Source organism: Oncorhynchus nerka, linkage group LG7 (genome assembly GCF_034236695.1).
Source record: "Oncorhynchus nerka isolate Pitt River linkage group LG7, Oner_Uvic_2.0, whole genome shotgun sequence".
Lineage (NCBI taxonomy): Eukaryota > Metazoa > Chordata > Actinopteri > Salmoniformes > Salmonidae > Oncorhynchus > Oncorhynchus nerka.
Genome location: NC_088402.1, coordinates 72576410 through 72599690, shown reverse-complemented (window position 1 = coordinate 72599690; position 23281 = coordinate 72576410). Strand labels below are relative to the sequence as shown.

General features: G+C 43.6%; 1 protein-coding gene across 8 annotated transcripts in view; it reads left to right on the top strand.

Annotated features, from left to right (window-relative positions):
- The window catches only part of LOC115132321 (rap1 GTPase-activating protein 1-like), a 55617-nt gene that overhangs the window by 11583 nt on the left and 20753 nt on the right, over positions 1-23281 (top strand). Inside the window, exons 1-2 of one of the 8 annotated variants that reach the window (XM_029664865.2) lie at positions 5512-5754; positions 8630-8732. Coding sequence is in view for 5 of the 8 variants with exons in the window: in XM_065020795.1 (XP_064876867.1) it covers positions 22142-22210 (69 nt within the window). In the remaining 3 variants the exon portion in view is untranslated. Of the gene's footprint in view, positions 1-5511; positions 5755-8629; positions 8733-21687; positions 22211-23281 lie in introns of those variants that run through there. The other 7 variants (XM_065020797.1, XM_065020798.1, XM_065020795.1 and 4 more) reach the window with 7 other exon arrangements.

Sequence of the window (23281 nt, the reverse complement as noted above, 5' to 3'; positions counted from 1 at the left end):
TCATACTGGAAGATGTAGAGAGCAGCTGACCTGCTCATTCCTTCAGTTTTATCAAAGCTTGAAGTGGTAAAATGTATCTAGTTTTTCCTGTGAGAAATACAGTATCTGCTGTTACGGATATTTCTCATCACATGTAAGCTCTCAATGAGAAAAGAGCAGCTGAGAGAGATTGAGCGTTGAGCAGCCCGTCAGTTCTGTAATACTGAGGTCTGATTTGTTGGCATGTTTTCCATGCCTCAGATCCCGTGTGTGATGTGTCTGTGATGGGGTTGCAAACCCCGGGCCAGACCGGGCAGGCTGCTCTGGGGTCAACGGATGGTCACACACAGCCAGCCACCCAGAGACAGATCTCACAGATCCATCCATCCACGCAATACACTTCTCCTGCCTCTCTCTGACACACCAGCAAATGAGACACGGAAAGCCAGAAGGGTTGACTCATAAATTGACAAACCTGCAGTGTGGCACATTTTTACATACAGTCTGTCAATATTCATCTATACTTCCCCATACAATGAAGTGGGGTTCAGGATCAGGTATCTTGTTGTTGGTGTTCAGTCAACTGTGTACATATTCCAGAGGATGACTCAATCTGGCTGTGGGGAGCCTGCCAGTGCAGTGCTACTTTGCCTAAAGCCCAGAATGGCTGGCTGCTGCTGCTGGAAGGAAGACATGAAGGAAGACAAGTCTGGCACAGACTTTTTAAGTCTCAGTAATAATAAAAATGTACGTGTTGGTTTGAGAAGCCAGAATTACAATAAAATTAATTTTCACAATCAAAGTGGTAGAAAAAGTACCCAATTGTCATACTTTAGTAAAAGTAAATATACCTTAATAGAAATTGACTCAAGTAAAAGTGAAAGTCACTCAAGTATACTTAAGTATCAAAAGTAAATGTAATTGCTAAAATATTCTGAAGTATCAAAAGTAAACGTAAAATTCAAATGATTTATATTAAGCAAAATCAGACAACACCATTTTCTTTTTTTCATGTATTTTTCATTTTATGGGCAGCCAGAGCAACACTCCAACACTCAGACATCATTTACAAATAAAGCATTTGTGTTTAGTGAGTCCTCTGGATCAGAGGGAGTAGGGATGACCAGGGATGTTCTCTTGATAAGTGCGTGAATTGGATCATTTTCCTGCCCTGCTAAGCATTCAAAATGTAACCAGTACTTTTGGCTGTCAGGGAAAACGTATGCAGTAAAAGTACATTCTTTTTACATTAATGTAGTGAAGTAAAAGTAAAAGACCCATCTGGTTGCACTTAGCGGGACTATCATTTGTTTTTCAAGAGGACAATGACCCAACACACTTCCAGGCTGTGTAAGGGCTATTTGACCAAGGAGAGTGATGGAGTGCTGCATCAGATGACCTGGCCTCCACAATCACCCAACCTCAACCCAATTGAGATGGTTTGGGATGAGTTGGACAGCAGAGTGAACGAAAAGCAGTGCTCAGCATATGTGGGAACTCCTTCAAAGGGTGACTACTTTGAAGATTCTGAAATCTAAAATATATTTTGGATTTGTTTAACCCTTTTTTGGTTACGACATAATTCCATATGTGTTATTTCATAGTTTTGATGTCTTCACTATTATTCTACAGTGTAGAAAGAAAAATCCTTGAATGAGTAGGTGTGTCCAAACTTTTGACTGGTACTGTATATGTACTGAGCGTGTCTGATGCTCAGCAAAAAAATAAACTTCCCTTTTTCAGGACCCTGTCTTTCAAAGATAATTCATAAAACTCATAATTTCACAACTTATAAAGGGTTTAAACACTGTTTCCCATGCTTGTTCAATGATCCATAAACAATGAATAAACATGCATCTGTGGAACGGTCGTTAAGACACTAACAGCTTACAGGTAGGCAAGTAAGGTCACAGTTATGAAAACTTAGGACACTAAAGAAGCATTTCTACTGACTCTGAAAAACACAAAAAGAAAGATGCCCAGGGTCCCTGCTCATCTGCGTGAACGTGCCTTAGGCATGCTGCAAGAAGGCATGACGACTGCAGATGTGGCCAGGGCAATAAATGGCAATGTCCGTACTGTGAGACGCCTAAGACAACGCTACAGGGAGACAGGACGGACAGCTGATCGTCCTCACATTGGCAGAACACGTGTAACAACACCTGCACAGGATCGGTACATCCAAACATCACACCTGCGGGACAGGTACAGGATGGCAACAACTGCCCGAGTTACACCAGGAACGCACAATCCCTCCATCAGTGCTCAGACTGTCCGCAATAGGCTGAGAGAGGCTGGACTGAGGGCTTGTAGGCCTGTTGTAAGGCAGGTCCTCACCAGACATCACCGCCAACAACGTTGCCTATGGGCACAAACCCACCGTCGCTGGACCAGACAGGAATGGCAAAAAGTTCTCTTCACTGACGAGTCGCGGTTTTGTCTCACCGGGAGTGATGGTCAGATTCCCGATGACCCTCCAGCATGACAATGCCACCAGCCATACTACTCGTTCTGCTCGTTCTGTTCCCAACCCTCCTCCTCTCGCTGCTGCTGACCTTTGCAGATTCTGCCGTTATGCTCCTGAAGTTGGCGGTAATAGGCTACACCAGGGGTCGGCAACCTTTTTCCATTTGGACTGACAGTTTATTTTACAATTGCATGCCAATTATGATTTTCATGTGCACATGTTCGTGGAACAATTTAATTTATTTTACAATAGTCTGTGTCTCAAAATCATTGTCATGTGGTTAATTGAAATAGTTTCTAAATGAAATGATGCCTCAAATATTGTGGGCCCTCAGTTTCCCACACCAGTGAGCTCGGGACAGACACAGCTGTATGCTGTCCCTTGTGTCCCTTGTGCAAGGGATAAGAAGTAATCAGGTATTTTATGACATTTTTCCCTTTGATGCCAGTGGTAGAAATACATTGAGGAACTATTGTCATTCTCAATGGATTCTTTAAACACGCTTTGTTCACTTGCTGTTTGAGGTGAAGAAAAAATGACTTTGTTTAGACAATCATAAATACTTTTAGACATCCCCAAATGGGCATATTTATAGGCCTACATTAGCATGCAGGACAGGTAGCCTAGGCCTGCTTTTTTTATGCGTAATCAGACGCGTGTCCTTACCCAACATTGACAGGTGTGCCCCAAACAAAAGACCATTAATAAATTGATAATACGTGTAAATGGAATGAAATTAACCAAAATGTTTTTCTCACAAGTGTAGCATAGGTTGTGAGCTCTGCAAACCATGTGTCCACTCTGACAATGAGAACGGTAAACAATTGTAATAATAATATATTGAAGGCATTAACAGAAATTTCTGTAACCAAACGAGCATTGTAGATTAGAAATGATGGGAATTAACCGTAAATGTTGGCCGTTACTGGTGACATATGTCATGTGGAATTGATAGACACTAACAATCAAAGGGCAAACAATTCACACAATGAAGTTATGAAACAATGAATGCGAACGAAATGGCAGGAAAGAGATGTGCCTTTGTGCATCTTAGCCACACTCCCCTTCTTCTTGGACCATGGAATCCTCAATGAATAGTCCACTTTTTTTTGCAACTGTTTGACTAAAACAATCTCGGTTGTATTGACCAAACAATCGACCAGTCAAATAAACAGGGTCAGCCCTAAGAGGGATGTTGTCGCCCTGTTGTTTGATGTTGGCGATTACCTGCCTGGCATCGGGGTCTCCAGGACCAGAGGAGAGTCCTGGGGCCTGACAGTCCCGTTCCAGCGGTGCAAAACGTTTTACCAGGCGGAGCGACTCCTCCAAGGCAGGAAAGGCTCCCTCGGGCCCTTTCACCTAACCACCTCTGCCGAGTATTTTTGGTGAAGTGGAGTCAATTGAGCCACCTGTTCTGAGAAGTGGGCCAGATTGACTTTGACCAACTCTCCACCACCTTGGGCGAGAGAGATGTTCAGCGATGAGATGTGTTTAGCCTGGGCTACAGCTACATTGGTGAACTCACCAATGAGAGTCTCCTTATTGTTCAGGTTAGCTGGGGAATGCCCCTCTGCAGCCCGTTATCATCCAGCATCCGGTCACACCAAAGGCACATTTTCCACACACCCCTGTTCCGTATGCTGTCTGTCCTTCTGGTTAGTGAACATCTCACAGTGGTAGCATTAGACACTCAATGGTTGGCCATTGATATCCATTGGATAGCCGCCGGTAGCCATAATGCTAAAGAACAAAGCAGTCTAGCCACAGTTAGCAGCCCTATAGCTTAAAGTCCAGTAAGGCGGTGTGTTCCATGAATAGCTCAAATAGGCTACAAAAACAAACAAAAAAACAAGTGCATCAGTTCGGACCTGTACAGGCCGTCGGTCGATACACTCAAGTAAGTAAAATATAAAATAGCCTATAAGTTAGGATAAAATAGCTCACAGACGAGTTGAACAACTCGCTCCAAACTTAAATTGCGTCATCCCAGAATGCAATGCTGGGGAATATTATGATGGCACCTTGTGATCTTCCATCAGAGTGTGAAGGCCTTGAATGATGTAGAGACCATGTTGGTACAGTAGGTGAGGTTAGCGGTCAGAGAATAAGAGAGTCGAGGTAAAGAGAGAAACAGCGAGAGTCCTCCCAACTCCAATTGAATAACCTGGGCATTGAGCTGTTCATGCTGAATGGACAGTAAATCTTTTGTTCACTTTTATTCTGGCATTGGGAATTAAAACTGTGAGGATTACTTTTTGTAATGATTACCACAATACACAATTTTAAAGACTATAATAATTTATCTCTCCTAGCATACCAAACACTACTAGTAGGATGAATCCTACTCCTGCATGACTGTGCTTCAAGGCACACAATTTAGTGAAAGCAGGTCCACTTGGTCCTTGACTCAAACTATGGGACGAATAGAAAGGTCAGTGCACTCACTGGCAGACAGGTCAGACAGTGCATTAGTGTTCCTACGTACCTGAGGGGACAAACAAACATGCTTTAGGAGAAGAGAACATCGCCAGGGACATTAGGACTGGTGGGAGCGGAAGGACTTCAAAAGAAACTGACATTCAACATGTTCCAGTAATAGACTAAATATAAGCTTTCCTTTTTATTGCAGGAGTGCAATCGCTGATCATTTTAGTAATTAAAAGCTCTTCTGCTTGTAGCCTCTCACTCCAAACTGTGGTACTGCAAGGCAGAGTATGTCTCCTCTAGTATTCTCTCTTACTGGAAGAATAACTATAGAAACACACACTCAATATACGAAGTACACTATTCAGTGTGTGTGTGGGTGGGTGGGTGTAGGTGTGTTGTTGGTTGGGGTTAGGTGCATGAGTGCGTGGATGCCTGTGTGTGTGTGCTTGTCTGTGTTTTTGCATGCGTCTGTCCCGTTGTCTGGGGAGACTCATCTGATTTGGTTGCCGGAGCAACCGGTCCTAGCTAGTGAGGCACGTTGTTTAATTAAGGTGAGGTGTATTCAGAGGAGAAGAGAACAAACCTCTAGAAAACTCAGAGCAGAGCGGCAGGCTTCACTCTCTCCCTTCTCTCTCTCTTTTATTTCTTTCTCCCAGTCCCAGTATGGGCGGGGAGGGGCACCGTGTCAGAGAGGGAGGGAGAAAGGAGAAGAGAGCTAAGAGCATTGAGAGAGAGAAATAAAGAGAAAGGGAGTGCGTGAGAGAGCAGGTGTGTGACAGGCAGAGGCAGAGAGTTGAGAGAGAGAGAGTCCTAGCCATCTGCTTTTTAACTGATCTCTGATCAATTTATCCAGGAGCAACACTGCTCACAGCTGACACAGAGTGAGTAACTTACTTTGCTCTTATTTCTGTTTCATCATGTTTGTTCTGATAGTATCTACGGCTTTTACTTTATGACCCTATGATTTCATTCTGTAGCATTATATATAGGTTGGATTTGTTATGTAATCTGTGTTGTGGTGGTGGTGGTGGGGGGGTGAAGCAGTGGCAGCTTTGTGCTTCCTGCAAACTGATATGTAGGAGTTTTACGTAGAGGCAGGCAGGCAGGCAGGCAGGCGGGCGGGCTGGCGGGCTTTGGGCGGGCGGACGGGCTGGCGGGCGGGTGGGCGGGCGGGACTCTGGATGAGAACATAATGATGTTTGTTTCCAACATTAGGGCTGTTTTCCTAATTAGGTGAAATCTGCTTTGTTTTTTGTTTCCTTGCCACGATACTAAGGAGTTTCATGATACTGGTATGGTCATGGCCCTAGTAAGGAGAGAGGAGAGAGGGTCCCCTACTGCTCTGATGTGATATCGTTGTTATTTATGTGCTCTGACAGTTTGTGCGTGGTGTGTGGTGCATGGTACAGTGTGTTTCCTCTCTCCTGATTCATGTCATTGGGGAAGAATGAGTCATCTATATTAGAACTATGCACACTTGCAATCACTCACTCAAGTCGCTAATCTCTTTCCAAACTTCTGACAGATCTTCTCTCTCTAAATTACACATCTAAATGAAATACATCCCACAACCACCAGGACCACCTCCTCCTTAGGGAGTTAGTCTGCTGGCTGGTGTGTGTGTACTCCAGCACTGTCCATCCACACTGTGTGTGTGCATGTGTGTGTCTGGGTGTGTGTGTACTCCAGCACTGTCCATCCACACTGTGTGTGTGTGTGCATGTGTGTGTCTGGGTGTGTGTGTACTCCAGCACTGTCCATCCACACTGTGTGTGTGCATGTGTGTGTCTGGGTGTGTGTGTACTCCAGCACTGTCCATCCACTGTGTGTGTGTGTGTGCATGTGTGTGTCTGGGTGTGTGTGTATTCCAGCACTGTCCATCCACTGTGTGTGTGTCTGGGTGTGTGTGTACTCCAGCACTGTCCATCCACAGTGTGTGTGTGCATGTGTGTGTCTGTGTGTGTGTGTACTCCAGCACTGTCCATCCACTGTGTGTGTGTCTGGGTGTGTGTGTACTCCAGCACTGTCCATCCACAGTGTGTGTGTGTGCATGTGTGTGTCTGGGTGTATGTGTACTCCAGCACTGTTCATCCACAGTGTGTGTGCATGCATGTGTGTGTGTGGGTGTGTGTCTGGGTGTGTGTGTGTACTCCAGCACTGTCCATCCACAGTGTGTGTGCGTGCATGTGTGTGTCTGGATGTGTGTGTGTGTGTGTGTGTGTGTGCACTCCATACACAGTGTTTGTGTCAGGTCTAATTAGCTGTGTTGGGCAGCTGAAGTTCTGTCTTGATCTCTCATGAGACATACTGGAGCTGCCTGCATGGCCTCATTGAATTCCACTAAAGACACACTGGTTTCAGCTTCATCAAGAGACTGTCAATCAGGAGAGTCTCTCTTTCAGTAAGATGACGAGAGCTGCTATATCAACCACTCAGCTCAGCTCAGTCAGTCAGTCAGACAGTCAGACACAGCAAATGTGATGATGACTTTACCATCATGTATATGTTTAAACACATACTATAATCTATGACTCATACAGCCTGCTCCGTATACCTTTTTAAAACGAATCTGACAGCGATCTGCTTTATTCAGCCTCACCAACCAACAACCCATAGCTCTACTAACCACTATATTAATTCACAATTTTTTAAAATCTTAATTTACACCTGCCATGTTCTCTTATAATCTCCACCCGGCACAGCCAGAAGAGGACTGGCCACCCCTCATAGCCTGGTTCCTCTCTAGGTTTCTTCCTAGGTTCTGGTCTTTCTAGGGCGTTTTTCCTAGCCACCGTGCTTCTACACCTGCATTGCTTGCTGTTTGGGGTTTTAAGCTGGGTTTCTGTACAGCACTTTGAGATATCAGCTGATGTAAGAAGGGTTTTATAAATACATTTGATTGGTTGATTGTCAGCAACGGGTCTGGCTGAAATAGCAGAATTCACTCATTTGAAGGGGTGTCCACATGCTTTTGTATATACAGTGTATGCATATTGATGGATGTCAGCCCTATGACATGATGTACTAGCAATATCATGGTATTCACTATAACTGTGGCATTGTGTTCCATGGGGATTTTGTATGTTTAATGTGGTGTTTTATGCTCCTTTGCTGCAAAACCAATTGCTCTCTGGGACAAATCAAGTTAAAACTTGATCTTCATCTGGACACAGTGTGATTCAAAATCAGGGAGAAATGGCAATACATTTCCTGTATTCACCAGAAATGTTGACTGTAACATATTCTCGAGTCTCAAGCTCGTCCAGTATTTGTATTGGTTTCTACAAGATATTGAAAGTCACCCTTTAGCTCAACTCTCATATCCCCAGAAACCTTATTTAGCCTGAAATGTAATACAATATATTTTCCTCCGGTCACTGAGTCATCATATCTATTATCTAATAATACCCTACTGCCAGAACAATAGAGGAAGGAAGTCAGAGCAGAGATGAGGAGTTAGAATGATATTGGATTACTCAGTCTCTTCATACTGCTCTTCAACCTCAGTTTACTGTTTACACCATAGGCCATTGTGATGCTTCCCAGAATGGGCACCACGCTGCAGCCAGTGTTTCCTAAATAGCTGTGTATTGTGTTGTGTTGCAGTTGTAAGGGATTCGAACCCTAGAACCCTGAGGCATTCAGCCACATTGTTTATTCCCCTTCTCTCCCCTCATGACCTCAATGTGATATGAGGGACTTATTCTGATCTGTCTGATATTCATGTTTCTCTCTGTGTGTTTTCTGTGTTTGTAGGAAACAAAATGGGGGTGACCCGCGGATCTCTACCACACTAGATCCACCGCTGTTCCAGCCCCTGTTGTCCCCTCTCCCGTACACCGCTCCACCGTTCCTCAAGGTAGGAGGGGAGGGGAGGGTGGGGTGGGAGGGGAGTGGATGGATGGAGAGGTTTGGATTTGTGTGCTGTGGACACCCGTCCTCAGCTTACACCCCCCAGCATAACCTACACTCACTTACCCTATGTTCTCTGTGTCTGTACTCACCATGTCTGTTCTGTCAGTTATGCCTGTCTGTACTCACCATGTCTGTTCTGTCTGTCTGTACTCACCCTGTCTGTTCTGTCTGTCTGTACTCACCCTGTCTGTTCTGTCATTTCTGTCTGTCTGTACTCACCCTATCTGTTCTGTCTGTCTGTACTCACCCTGTCTGTTCTGTCTGTACTCACCTTGTCTGTCTGTACTCACCCTGTCTGTTCTGTCATTTCAGTCTGTCTGTACTCACCCTGTCTGTTCTGTCTGTCTGTACTCACCCTGTCTATTCTGTCTGTCTGTACTCACCCTGTCTGTTCTGTCATTTCTGTCTGTCTGTACTCACCCTGTCTGTTCTGTCTGTACTCACCTTGTCTGTCTGTACTCACCCTGTCTGTTCTGTCATTTCAGTATGTCTGTACTCACATTGTCTGTCTGTACTCACATTGTCTGTTATGTCATTTATGTCTGTCTGTACTCACCTAGTCTGTTATGTCTGTCTGTACTCACCCTGTCTGTTCTGTCTGTACTCACATTGTCTGTCTGTACTCACCCTGTCTGTTCTATCTGTACTCACCTTGTCTGTCTGTACTCACCCTGTCTGTTCTGTCATTCCAGTATGTCTGTACTCACATTGTCTGTCTGTACTCACATTGTCTGTTATGTCATTTCTGTCTGCCTGTACTCACCTAGTCTGTTCTGTCTGCCTGTACTCACCTAGTCTGTTCTGTCTGTCTGTACTCACCCTGTCTGTTCTGTCATTCCTGTCTGTCTGTACTCACCCTGTCTGTTCTGTCATTTCAGTATGTCTGTACTCACCCTGTCTGTTCTGTCATTTCTGTCTGTCTGTACTCACCCTGTCTGTTCTGTCATTTCAGTCTGTCTGTACTCATCCTGTCTGTTCTGTCAGTTCTGTCTGTCTGTACTCACCCTGTCTGTTCTGTCATTTCTGTCTGTCTCTACTCACCCTGTCTGTTATGTCTGTCTGTACTCACCCTGTCTGTTCTGTCTGTCTGTACTCACCCTGTCTGCTGTGTTTGTCTGTACTCATCATGTCTGTTCTGTTCTGTCTGTACTGGCCCTGTGTAACCTGAGACCGTACTCACCCTGTCTGTTCTGTCTGTCTGTACTCACCCTGTCTGTTCTGCCAGTTCTATCTGTCTGTACTCACCATATCTGTCCTGTTCTGTCTGTACTGACCCTGTGTAACATGAGACTGTACTCATAATGTCGGTCCTGTGTGTCTCTATTCTCTACCCTAAAGCCTGTCTGAATAATATTAATTCTGAAGGTAAAATGACCCTGTCCCAAAACCACAATGTGTCACCTACCTTACTAATGTACTACTATACTGCTTATGGCTTACAGTGACTTGGCAACCTAACTCTAAATTCATTCACAATTCAAATTGTGGCAATAGTACTTCAACACCCATTTCTAAATTATCCATTTCAAATAATATATACCTTTTGACAGGTCTTACATCTGAACTGAAAGGCTAAGTAATCTGTCTCAGATATTTTGGGAGGTATTAGATTAAAGGTATCTGAGCTTGGTGATTCAGATGATACAATCTTGATGATGTCTGTGATGTTTAAGAGGATTCCCTACACTTAGAAAGGAAGGACTTACACTTGACTGGCTGAACAGAATGTAATGGTTAGAATGAGAAACAGATCAAGACAGTGTTCTGAGATTGGGTTATTTAGATTGGGTTATTTAACTTGAATCATTCACTTCCCTTGATAATCCAGCCAACACCTATGCATAGTTCTTTGAGTAGGCCTTCCCGACATTAGACCTAAGTAGCAGACCAAGAGTAGAAGGATGGAATCTTGAGGAGGGAATGGATAGACGGTGTGAGAAGCAGGATGTAGAGAGGGAGTCGTGGACGGTTTACCAGATCAAGAGTCAGTGAGCATTGTGGTGAAATCAGGCCAATCCCTAATTAACACCATCTGTGAAGGATTGGACCATTACAGTCATCTGTAGCATTACAATGAGAAGGCCGTGTGTTAAAGGAATACTTCAGGATTTTGGCAATGAGGCCCTTTATCTACTTCCCCACAGTCAGATGAGCTTGTGGATACCGTTTTTATGTCTCTGTGTCCAGTATGAAGGAAGCAGTTTCCCTAGCCAATGCGAACTAGCATGGTATCCTCATTGCCAAAATCCCTGACATGTCTACCTTAGATCAACCTCTCAGAATAGTACTAAAGACAAACAAGCAACCCAAAAAAGGATTAAAAACAGCCCATATTAACATACTGTATGTATTCTGAGAAAAGGCTCATGAAATTGACAACTTACTAACATCAGAAAACATTCATATTCTGTCCATCTCTGAAATATTATTTTAAGGCATTGCTGAGAAATCGTAGGTTGTGCTTATTGATAGTTGTTGGAATGAGGGGTACTGTGTGGGTACTGTGAGGGTCAGAGCTCTCTGCAAAGGGCAGTCATTCTTATGTGCACACATACACACACACACACACACACACACACACACACACACACACACACACACACACACACACACACACACACACACACAGCGCCAAGGTCGGTCAGAGACTGCGTCACATGGCACATGACTCCTACCAACTTTAACTGAATAAAATAAATCAGACTTTTTTTTCCCAACCATAGAGATTAGATTAAATATGACCTGCTGCTTTCTCTTCTAAATATCTCCGCTCTGGAATTACTGTATATTAGCACATTGTTGCTATGACTTCATGGAGGTACACATTGTTGCTCTGACTTCATGGAGGTACACATTGTTGCTCTGACTTCATGGAGGTACACATTGTTGCTCTGACTTCATGGAGGTACACATTGTTGCTCTGACTTCATGGAGGTACACATTGTTGCTCTGACTTCATGGAGGTATACATTGTTGCTCTGACTTCATGGAGGTACACATTGTTGCTCTGACTTCATGGAGGTACACATTGTTGCTCTGACTTCATGGAGGTACACATTGTTGCTCTGACTTCATGGAGGTACAGATTGTTGCTCTGACTTCATGGAGGTACACATTGTTGCTCTGACTTCATGGAGGTACACATTGTTGCTCTGACTTTATGGAGGTACAGATTGTTGCTCTGACTTCATGGAGGTACAGATTGTTGCTCTGACTTCATGGAGGTACACATTGTTGCTCTGACTTCATGGAGGTACACATTGTTGCTCTGACTTCATGGAGGTATACATTGTTGCTCTGACTTCATGGAGGTACACATTGTTGCTCTGACTTCATGGAGGTACACATTGTTGCTCTGACTTCATGGAGGTACACATTGTTGCTCTGACTTTATGGAGGTACAGATTGTTGATCTGACTTCATGGAGGTACAGATTGTTGCTCTGACTTCATGGAGGTACACATTGTTGCTCTGACTTCATGGAGGTACACATTGTTGCTCTGACTTCATGGAGGTATACATTGTTGCTCTGACTTCATGGAGGTACACATTGTTGCTCTGACTTCATGGAGGTACACATTGTTGCTCTGACTTCATGGAGGTACACATTGTTGCTCTGACTTCATGGAGGTATACATTGTTGCTCTGACTTCATGGAGGTACAGATTGTTGCTCTGACTTCATGGAGGTACAGATTGTTGCTCTGACTTCATGGAGGTATACATTGTTGCTCTGACTTCATGGAGGTACACATTGTTGCTCTGACTTCATGGAGGTATACATTGTTGCTCTGACTTCATGGAGGTACACATTGTTGCTCTGACTTCATGGAGGTACACATTGTTGCTCTGACTTCACGGAGGTACACATTGTTGCTCTGACTTCACGGAGGTACACATTGTTGCTCTGACTTCACGGAGGTACACATTGTTGCTCTGACTTCATGGAGGTACACATTGTTGCTCTGACTTCATGGAGGTACACATTGTTGCTCTGACTTCATGGAGGTACAGATTGTTGCTCTGACTTCATGGAGGTACACATTGTTGCTCTGACTTCATGGAGGTACACATTGTTGCTCTGACTTCATGGAGGTATACATTGTTGCTCTGACTTCATGGAGGTACACATTGTTGCTCTGACTTCATGGAGGTACACATTGTTGCTCTGACTTCATGGAGGTATACATTGTTGCTCTGACTTTATGGAGGTACAGATTGTTGCTCTGACTTCATGGAGGTACAGATTGTTGCTCTGACTTCATGGAGGTACACATTGTTGCTCTGACTTCATGGAGGTACACATTGTTGCTCTGACTTCATGGAGGTATACATTGTTGCTCTGACTTCATGGAGGTACACATTGTTGCTCTGACTTCATGGAGGTACACATTGTTGCTCTGACTTCATGGAGGTACACATTGTTGCTCTGACTTCATGGAGGTATACATTGTTGCTCTGACTTCATGGAGGTACAGATTGTTGCTCTGACTTCATGGAGGTACAGATTGTTGCTCTGACTTCATGGAGGTATACATTGTTGCTCTGACTTCATGGAGGTACAGATTGTTGCTCTGACTTCATGGAGGTATACATTGTTGCTCTGACTTCATGGAGGTACACATTGTTGCTCTGACTTCATGGAGGTATACATTGTTGCTCTGACTTCATGGAGGTACACATTGTTGCTCTGACTTCATGGAGGTACACATTGTTGCTCTGACTTCACGGAGGTACACATTGTTGCTCTGACTTCACGGAGGTACACATTGTTGCTCTGACTTCACGGAGGTACACATTGTTGCTCTGACTTCATGGAGGTATACATTGTTGCTCTGACTTCATGGAGGTACACATTGTTGCTCTGACTTCATGGAGGTACAGATTGTTGCTCTGGCTTCATGGAGGTACACATTGTTGCTCTGACTTCATGGAGGTACACATTGTTGCTCTGACTTCATGGAGGTACACATTGTTGCTCTGACTTCATGGAGGTACACATTGTTTCACTTGACTTTGACCAAAGGTGATAAACATGGTGTAACATGCCATTGTAGCGACTGGCAGTTCTACTGTAATTATTTCAGTTCTACTGTCAATTTCATAATTTCACAGACCAGGAACAGTCATGCAAGCACAGTCACCCCTGTCATAATAAGCTCAGAGGACATGGAAATTGTATTTTATCCCAGAGAAAGAGAAGTGAAATCCATGTAAGTAACCCAATCTATGTTCCTTTAACTTTGAGTTCCGAGGGTATTGTCAGCAATAATCATATGCCCATAGAATGTCCACTGTTTCCACTGAAACGGTCTGCTTTAGGAAGAAGCCTCTGCGGGCAGACCACTCAGTACCATTGGCTCAAATGTAAATGTCACTGACATGTCTACCTTGGATCAGCCTCTCAGAATAGTACTAAAAACAAACAAGCAACCCAGAAAATTATTAAAACAGCCCATATTTGCATAATGTATGTATTCTGAGAAACAAGGCTCATGAAATTGACAACTTACCAACATCAGAAAACATTCATTTTCTTTTAATCTCTGAAACACACTTAGATCATTCCTTTGATGATGCAGTAGTATCTCTACATGGTTATAGCATTTACAGGAAAGATAGAAATGCAAATGGAGGAGATGTTGCTATATATGCCCAGAGTCATATTCCTGTTAGGCTGCAGAGGATCTCATGTCAGATGATATAGAAGTAATATGGCTACAGGTTCATCTATTCTCGTATGAAGTTGCTATAGACCAGCAAGTGCTTAAAGTCACTATTTGAACTATATGTGTGAAATGCTCGATAATGTATGTAAATCAACAGATAGGTATATTTTCTGGGTGACCTAAATATTAACTGCTTGTCATCAAGCTGTCCACTCAAAAAGAAGCTTCAAGCTGTAACCGATTCCAGCAATCTGGTTCAGGTTATCAGTCAACCTACCAGGATATTTTCAAAAAGAATAGGAACTAAATCATCCACGTGTATTGACCACATCTTTGCTAATGCGGCTAGTCTAAAGCATTATCCACACCCGTCAGATGTAGTGATTATAATGTAATAACCATATCTAGAAAAAAGTTCCAAAGACTGGACTTAAAATTCTATATAAGCGACCATACAAGAGGTTTGTCAGGTACCCCAGGTAATCTCCTATGTCAAACAAGCATTGTTACCCCAGGTAATCTTAGGTTTTATTACATACAGTCAGGAGGAACTAATGGATATAAGAGCAACGTCAACTCACCATCATTACGACCAGGAATACGACTTTCCCGAAGCGGATCCTGTGTTTTGCCCCCCACCCAGGACAATGGATCGGATCCCAGTCGGCGACCCTAAACAACGATGCCGTAAAAGGGGAAAACGAGGCGGTCTTCTGGTCAGGCTCCGGAGACGGGAACACCGCGCACCACTCCCTAGCATATTACTCGCCAATGTCCAGTCTCTTGACAACAAGGTTGATGAAATCTGAGCACGGGTAGTATTCCAGAGACATAAGAGACTGTAAGGTTCTTTGCTTCATGGAAACATGGCTCACTCGAGACACGCTATCGGAGTCGGTACAGCCAGCTGGTTTCTTCACACATCGCGCCGGGAGAAACAAGCATCTTTCTGGTAAGAAGAGGGGCAGGGGGTATGCCTTGTGATTAACAAGATGTGGTGTGATCATAACAACATACGGGAACTCAAGTCCTTCTGTTCACCTGACTTAGGATTCCTCACAATCAAATGTCGAACGTATTATCTACCAAGAGAATTCTCTTCGATTATAATCACAGCCCCATATATCCCCCCCCCCCCCCCCCCAAGCAGACACATCGACGGCCCTGAATGAACTTTATTTGACTCTATGTAAACTGGAAACCACATATCCTGAGGCTGCATTCATTGTAGCTGGGGATTTTAACAAGGGTAATCTGAAAACAAGACTCCCTAAATTATATCAGCATATTGATTGTGCTACCAGGGCTGGTAAAACCCTGGATCATTGTTATTTATTTTAACTTCCACGACGCATATAAGGCCCTCCCCCGCCCTCCTTTTGGAAAAGCTGACCACGACTCCATTTTGTTGCTCCCAGCCTATAGACAGAGACTAAAACAGGAAGGTCCCGCGATTAGGTCTGTTCAACGCTGGTCCGACCAATCTGATTCCACGCTTCAAGATTGCTTCGATCATGTGGATTGGGATATGTTCCGCATTGCGTCAAACAACAACATTGACGAATACGCTGATTCGGTGAGCGAGTTTATTAGCAAGTGCATCAGCGATGTCGTACCCACAGCAACTATTAAAACATTCCCAAACCAGAAACCATGGATTGATGGCAGCATTCGCGCGAAACTGAAAGCGCGAACCACTGCTTTTAACCAGGGCAAGGTGACCGGAAACATGACTGAATACAAACAGTGTAGCTATTCCCTCCACAAGGCAATCAAACAAGCTAAGCGTCAGTATAGAGAAAAAATAGAGTCGCAATACAACGGCTCAGACACAAGAGGTATGTGGCAGGGTCTACAGTCAATCACAGATTACAAAAAGAAAACCAGCCCTGTCGCGGACCAGGATATCTTGCTAAACAACTTCTTTGCTCGCTTAGAGGACAATACAGTGCCACTGACACGGCCCGCTACCAAAACCTTTGGACTCTCCTTCACTGCAGCCGAGGTGAGTAAAACATTTAAACGTGTTAACCCTCGCAAGGCAGCAGGCCCAGACGGCGTCCTCAGAGCATGCACAGACCAGCTGGCTGGTGTGTTTACGGACACATTCAATCAATCCTTATCCCAGTCTGCTGTTCCCACATGCTTCAAGAGGGCCACCATTGTTCCTGTTCCCAAGAAAGCTAAGGTAACTGAGCTAAATGACTACCGCCCCGTAGCACTCACTTCCGTCATCATGGAGAGACTATGGAGAGACTAGTCAAGGACCATATCACCTCCACCATACCTTACACCCTAGACCCACTCCAATTTGCTTACTGCCCCAATACGTCCACAGACGACACAATCGCATCCACACTGCACACTGCCCTAACCCATCTGGACAAGAGGAATACCTATGTGAGAATGCTGTTCATCGACTACAACTCAGCATTTAACACCATAGTACCTTCCAAACTCATCATCAAGCTCGAGACCCTGGGTCTCGACTCCGCCCTGTGCAACTGGGTACTGGACTTCCTGACGGGCCACCCCCAAGTGGTGAGGGTAGGTAACAACACCTCCAGCCCGCTGATCTTCAACACTGGGGCCTCACAAGGGTGCGTTCTGAGCCCTCTCCTGTACTCCCTGTTCACCCACGACTGCATGGCCATGCACGCCTCCAACTCAATCATCAAGTTTGCAGACAACACTACAGTGGTAGGCTTGATTACCAACAACGACGAGACGGCCTACAGGGAGGAGGTGAGGGCCCTCGGAGTGTGGTGTCAGGAAAATAACCTCACACTGAACGTCAACAAAACAAAGGAGATTATCGTGGACTTCAGGAAACAGCAGAGGGAGCACCCCCCTATCCACATCAACGGGACAGTAGTGGAGAGGGTAGTAAGTTTTAAGTTCCTCGGCGTACACTTCACGGACAAACTGAATTGGTCCACCCACACAGACAGCATGGTGAAGAAGGCGCAGCGGCGCCTCTTCAACCTCAGGAGGCTGAAGAAATTCGGCTTGTCACCAAAAGCCCTCACAAACTTTTACAGATGCACAATTGAGAGCATCATGTCGGGCTGTATCACCGCCTGGTATGGCAACTGCTCCGCCCAGAACCGTAAGGCTCTCCAGAGGGTAGTGATGAGGTCTGCACAACGCATCACCGGGGGCAAACTACCTGCCCTCCAGGACACCTACACCACCCAATGTCACAGGAAGGCCATAAAGATGATCAAGGACAACAAACACCCAAACCACTGCCTGTTCACCCCGCTATCACCCAGAAGGCGAGGTCAGTACAGGTGCATCAAAGCAGGGACCGAGAGACTGAAAAACAGCTTATATCTCAAGGCCATCAAACTGTTAAACAGCCACCAATAACATTGAGTGGCTGCTGCCAACATACTGACTCAACTCCAGCCACTTTAATAATGGGAAAAATTGATGTAAAAATGTATCACTAGCCACTTTAAACAATGCCACTTAATATAATGTTTACATACCCTACATTACTCATCTCATATGTATATACTGTACTCTATACCATCTACCGCATCTTGTCTATGCCGTTATGTTCCATCACTCATTCATATATTTTTATATACATATTCTTCATCCCTTTACACTTGTGTGTATAAGGTAGTTGTTGAGGAATTGTTAGGTGAGATTACTCGTTGGTTATTACTGCATTGTCGGAACTAGAAGCACAAGCATTTCGCTACACTCGCATTGACATCTGCTAACCATGTGTATGTGACAAATAACATTTGATTTGATTTGAGATGTGAAAAAGATTTGTTGGTGGGATGTGTGTAATGAGGAACAACCTGACGCTGCACTTGAAGCATTTATGAAATTGCTTATTTGCCGCTTACTGATAGGCATGCGCCCATCAAGAAACTGACTGTTAGAACGGCCAAATCCCCATGGTTAGATCTATGGATGTCAGCCCTATGACTTGATGTACTAGTCCAAAATCTCTATGGCTAAAGAGGGATGAGGCAAAGGGAATAGCAAATAATTCTGACAACACAGCAGATTGGACAAACATACAGTAAATTGTACAAAACTAAACAAAAAGAAGAAGAAACTATACTATGGTACAAAGATAAATGATTTATAAGGAATGATAGTAAAAAGCTCTGGAGTAACTTAAATGAAATTCTGGGCAAAAAAGCTAGCTCAGCCCCATCCTTCATATAGGCAGATGGTTTGTTCATAACAAAACCCTTTGGTTTGCCAACCATTTTAATAACTATTTTGTCGACAAGATTAGCAAACAGATTAAGATTAACAAACGCCTATTCATGCATAACGGACCAAATAATGAAAGACACACACTGTAGTTTTGAGTTCCGCAAAGTTGGTGTGGAAGAGGTGATCTATTAACAAGGACAAGCCACCTGGTACCGACAACCTGGATGGTACATTGCTGAAGTTGGTAGCGGAATACATTGCTACTCCTGTTTGCCACATCTTCAATTTAAGCTTACAAGACGGTGTGTGCCCTCAGGCCTGGAGGGAGGCAAAGGTCGTTCCGCTGCCCAACAATAGCAAAGCACTCTTTAGTGGTACAAACAGCTGACCAATCAGCCTGTTACCGGTGCTTAGCAAACTTTCGGGAGAAATGTGTTTGACCAAATACAATGTTATTTTACAGAAAACGAATTAACAACAGACTTTCAGTGTACTTATAAGGAAGGGCACTCAACATGCTCGGCAAGGACACTGATGATTGGCTGAAAGAAACTGATAATCAGAAGATTGTGGGAGATGTTTTGTTAGATTTCAGTGCAGCTTTTGATATCATTGATCATAACCTATTGCTGAAAAATCTTCGGTGTCATGGACTTACATCCTACCTATCTAATAGAACACAGAGGATTGTCTTTAATGGAAGCATTCGGTTGAGTCCATGTACCGCAGGGCCGCCGGCTTGGGCCATCATTGTTTTCTGTTTTTTACTAATGACCTTCCACTGACCTTGAATAAATCCTGTGTGTCTGTGTACGCTGATGACTCAACTGTACAGTACATACTACAGCTACGACAGTAAAATAAATAACTGACACTCTTAACATAGAGCTCCAGTCAGTTTTTGAACGGTTAAACAGCAATAGGCAGGTGCTAAATATCTCAAAAACTAAACCTCATCTAGATGTATTACTGAATGTATTACTGATTTACTGTGACGATTGAGCAAGTTGAGGAGACTAAACTGCTCTGTGTAACCCTAAATAGCAAGCTATCACAGTCAGAACATATAGACTCAATGGTTGCTAAAATGGGAAGAGGTCTGTCCATGATGAGGCATTGCTCTACTTTCTTGACATCTAATCCACCAGACAGGTCGTGTAGGACCTAGTTTTGTCACACCTGGACTACTGCCTAGTTGTGTGGTCACGTGCGGCAAAGAAGGACAGGAAAATTGTAGTTGGTGCAGACCAGAGTAGCACGTATTGCACTTAGATTTACACAAAGGGCAGATGTCAGTGGTATGCATGTCAATCTCAAAGCTGGCTCAAAGTTGAGGAGAGATTGACTGCATCACTATTGGTCTTTGTGTGACTTGTTGAAGGGTTAAAGGTACTGAACTGTCTGTTCAACTCTCTGCCACCCCAAGTAACTCAAACTAGCAATAAAATCAGATTAAGAAAAATTATAAAAGAACCCTTTACAGCATGATGATTATTTGCATATATTTTGTATTGTATTATGCATTGTATTATGTGTAGTTCATTATGTATTGTATTATGTATTTTATCATGTGTGGTATTATGTAGTTTATTATGTATTGTATAGTGTATTTTATTATATATTGTAGTATGTATTTTATTATGTATTGTATTATGTAGTGTATTATGTAGTGTTCAGGAGTCTGGACCCAGCTGATGTACTGTATGCACAGATAGAGATACTTCTCTCCAAAGTTTTAACGAGTAGCTCAGAAAGACAGACGATGGGTGGGTGGAGTTGAGTAGCAGCTGACAAACAGGTCTGGTAGAGAGAGGAGTTATTGCTCCTTATACTAATGATAGGCCTATTGGTCTTTTCTAAGGAGAGTTCCCAGCTCTGACACCTGCACTAGGCCTGCATACAGGGCATTATAACTGAGGCTGAGCCAGGCAGATTCCACACTGCTGTTCACTCCTCCCCCACTAGGCACAAACTGATTGAAGTACAGTGGATAGCACATTCTTCAGTCAAATATAAATAAGCTAAATATCTAACATTATATTACCATTTGAACTTTGCTGTGCTTTTCAATGGTTGAAAGCACAGTGAGGCATTTGGGTGACAATTCAATGTAAAAAATCAGACATTGTTTTTCAATTGGAATTTTATTGTGCTTTCAGATGGTTGAAAACATAGTGATAACACACTGAACATTCAGCTAACTTTTGGCTGTCTTTTTGAGTGGCTGAATATAGGTTGTAATCTCATTGATCAATGTCTCAACCAAATATGACCCAATTATCCACGTTGAAGTGACGTGGTGTTCCCTGTGGGCCACCTCTCAGACCGGCTGGCTGGTATTGCTCTGCTTCCTGTGTTACACTATTGGGTGTTTTCCAGTATAGCATCAGTGTGTCACCAGTCATTATGTTAATATCAGCTCTAGTATTATTTTTAGGAAACTGGGCTGATACCGAGGACTTGTAAAGAGCAGTATCAACAACCTCTGCATCATCAAGATAGTTTTTTGTGGTGGGAGGTGTTAACCCATGTACCCGGTTAGCCATTGTTATGTAAATGACAGCTGAAAAGTACCAGTGTCCAGGGCCTTGGAGGGCAGGTCCACTGAGGTCATGGCCCAGAGAGATACTGGAGCCAGGCCGTGGAGGTGGAAACACAAAAGTCTGAGCCATTTGGGTAAAATACTGGGGTAAGTCCTTAGTGGAAATATACCATATGTGGGATGAGATCTTATAGTATTATTTCTCAATTCTATTCCCTTTCTCTTTGATCCAGCTTTGCAATAATGAGCAGCCCAAAAAAGTGAAAAGAATTTCATTGAAATGATGGCAGTTGATGTACGCCTACAATTGTATTACAATAAAGTTATTCCTAGCTATATGAGCCCAAAACATTGTCTCTATAAAGTGAAGCAGCGCCCACAACTACCCTAGCTCCAGTGTGGGTAGGCGGGTGCTGCAGGGACTTGTCTGAGCTGTAAAGTACATCACGGCCTGAGGAGTAGGACCATGCTCCACCTCTGGCCATCTGCCAGACACACACAGAGAGAGAGGAGGAGTGTTTTACACACAGTGCTCTTTCGGGAATGCATTACCTCCCTTTCTACTTCCTAGATAGTGACAGAGAGACAAAGATAGCGTAAAAAGACACCATTTTTAACTGAGGATCGCTGAACAACCTACGACACACACACCTGCGGACATACTCATTATACAAACATGCAGTTGAGGATTCCTTGAGTCTGTCACCACCTCTGCCTCCTCTGTGACTCTTGGTCATGGCTGTAGTCGTTTGGGGAGTCACTGTGCTGTGGGTGAGGAACTCTGCAGTACCACAGTGAAATACAGGCATGTCTCTGGGGCTGGACAAAGACGCATCAGGCAATGTGTTCTTCTAATCTTGGACACTTGAACGTAACAGTTGAACTCACAAACCAGGGACTCTGAATCATTTTTCGGCTGCAGGATTTTTCCTTGGAAAAATAGTCTACTTTGAAAATGTCTAAAAGTCAGATTCATCTCAATGCTCCACTTGTGACAGTGGGACCGTGGAGGAGACACAGCGAAGTAAGTACTTGGGTAGATTAGTCACACCTCTGACAGAGATCTCTTCTTTTGATTGTCTGAAGTATTAGGACTAGAGTAAGAATAAAGGGCTTATTCTCACCGAAGAGAGTTATCGGGTTGAAATGACAATTGACATAATATGTACATACACTTTTCAAATCACATTAGTGACGGGAATGTCACGAGCTGAGAGAGATTTTGGTTGACGTTCTTGCTTCGCAGCTCAAAAGTATCTTAAATGTCACAGTAGCCACTAGACAGGAGGCTAAGCAGGTTCAAATCCCGGTCAGTATTATGGAATACTACCATGTTGATTGTTCCTTGTTCATTTAGTGGTAAAGGCAATATACTGTAAATGTCTTTGTGCCTTTAAAAATCCTATAATGTATACATATACCAGTTGTGTTTCTGACAGTTGACTGTTCTGTATGTAGACAATGAGGATGTCATGTGTGTCTGAATATTTCAGCTGACCATAATGTTTTGACAGTGTCATCATTTTCAACAGTGTGTTTTCCAGGACAGTAATATTTATCTTTAGGGTTTGTACTAGTTTGTACTGTTTGCATATGGCGGAGGACTCATACTCACTCTGGACACTCAGATCGTATAGTACTGTACACAAATTGTTTGGTCATGTCAACATTGAGTGAGTGTGCCTTTTGGATTCTGACATCTTTTGAGGCCGGAATTCTCATACTTTTGTGTTATCCAGACTGAGGTCTGTTAAGATACTGAGTACCAACCCTAATCAACTTCTCAGCATGTGAAAGGGTGAGGGAATAATATTACATGTTGAAGCATTCTTTACTTTGGTGTGTTGACTATGAAACAGGGTCCACTTCAACCAGGGAGGGGCGGATTAGTTCACACAGATGGAATCTGTTAAAAAGTCCAGTAAAGTGTTGAAACTCTGAAATGGACGATGCCAAAATGCCTTTAGGACGTTATAGTCCTACATAACATGTCACTGCATCGTACTTGATGCTGCATGGAAGATACAGCATTTTCCATCTTGATGTTGATGAATCGTGTGCTGGCAACCTGCCTAGACTGAGCATGATGCAGACC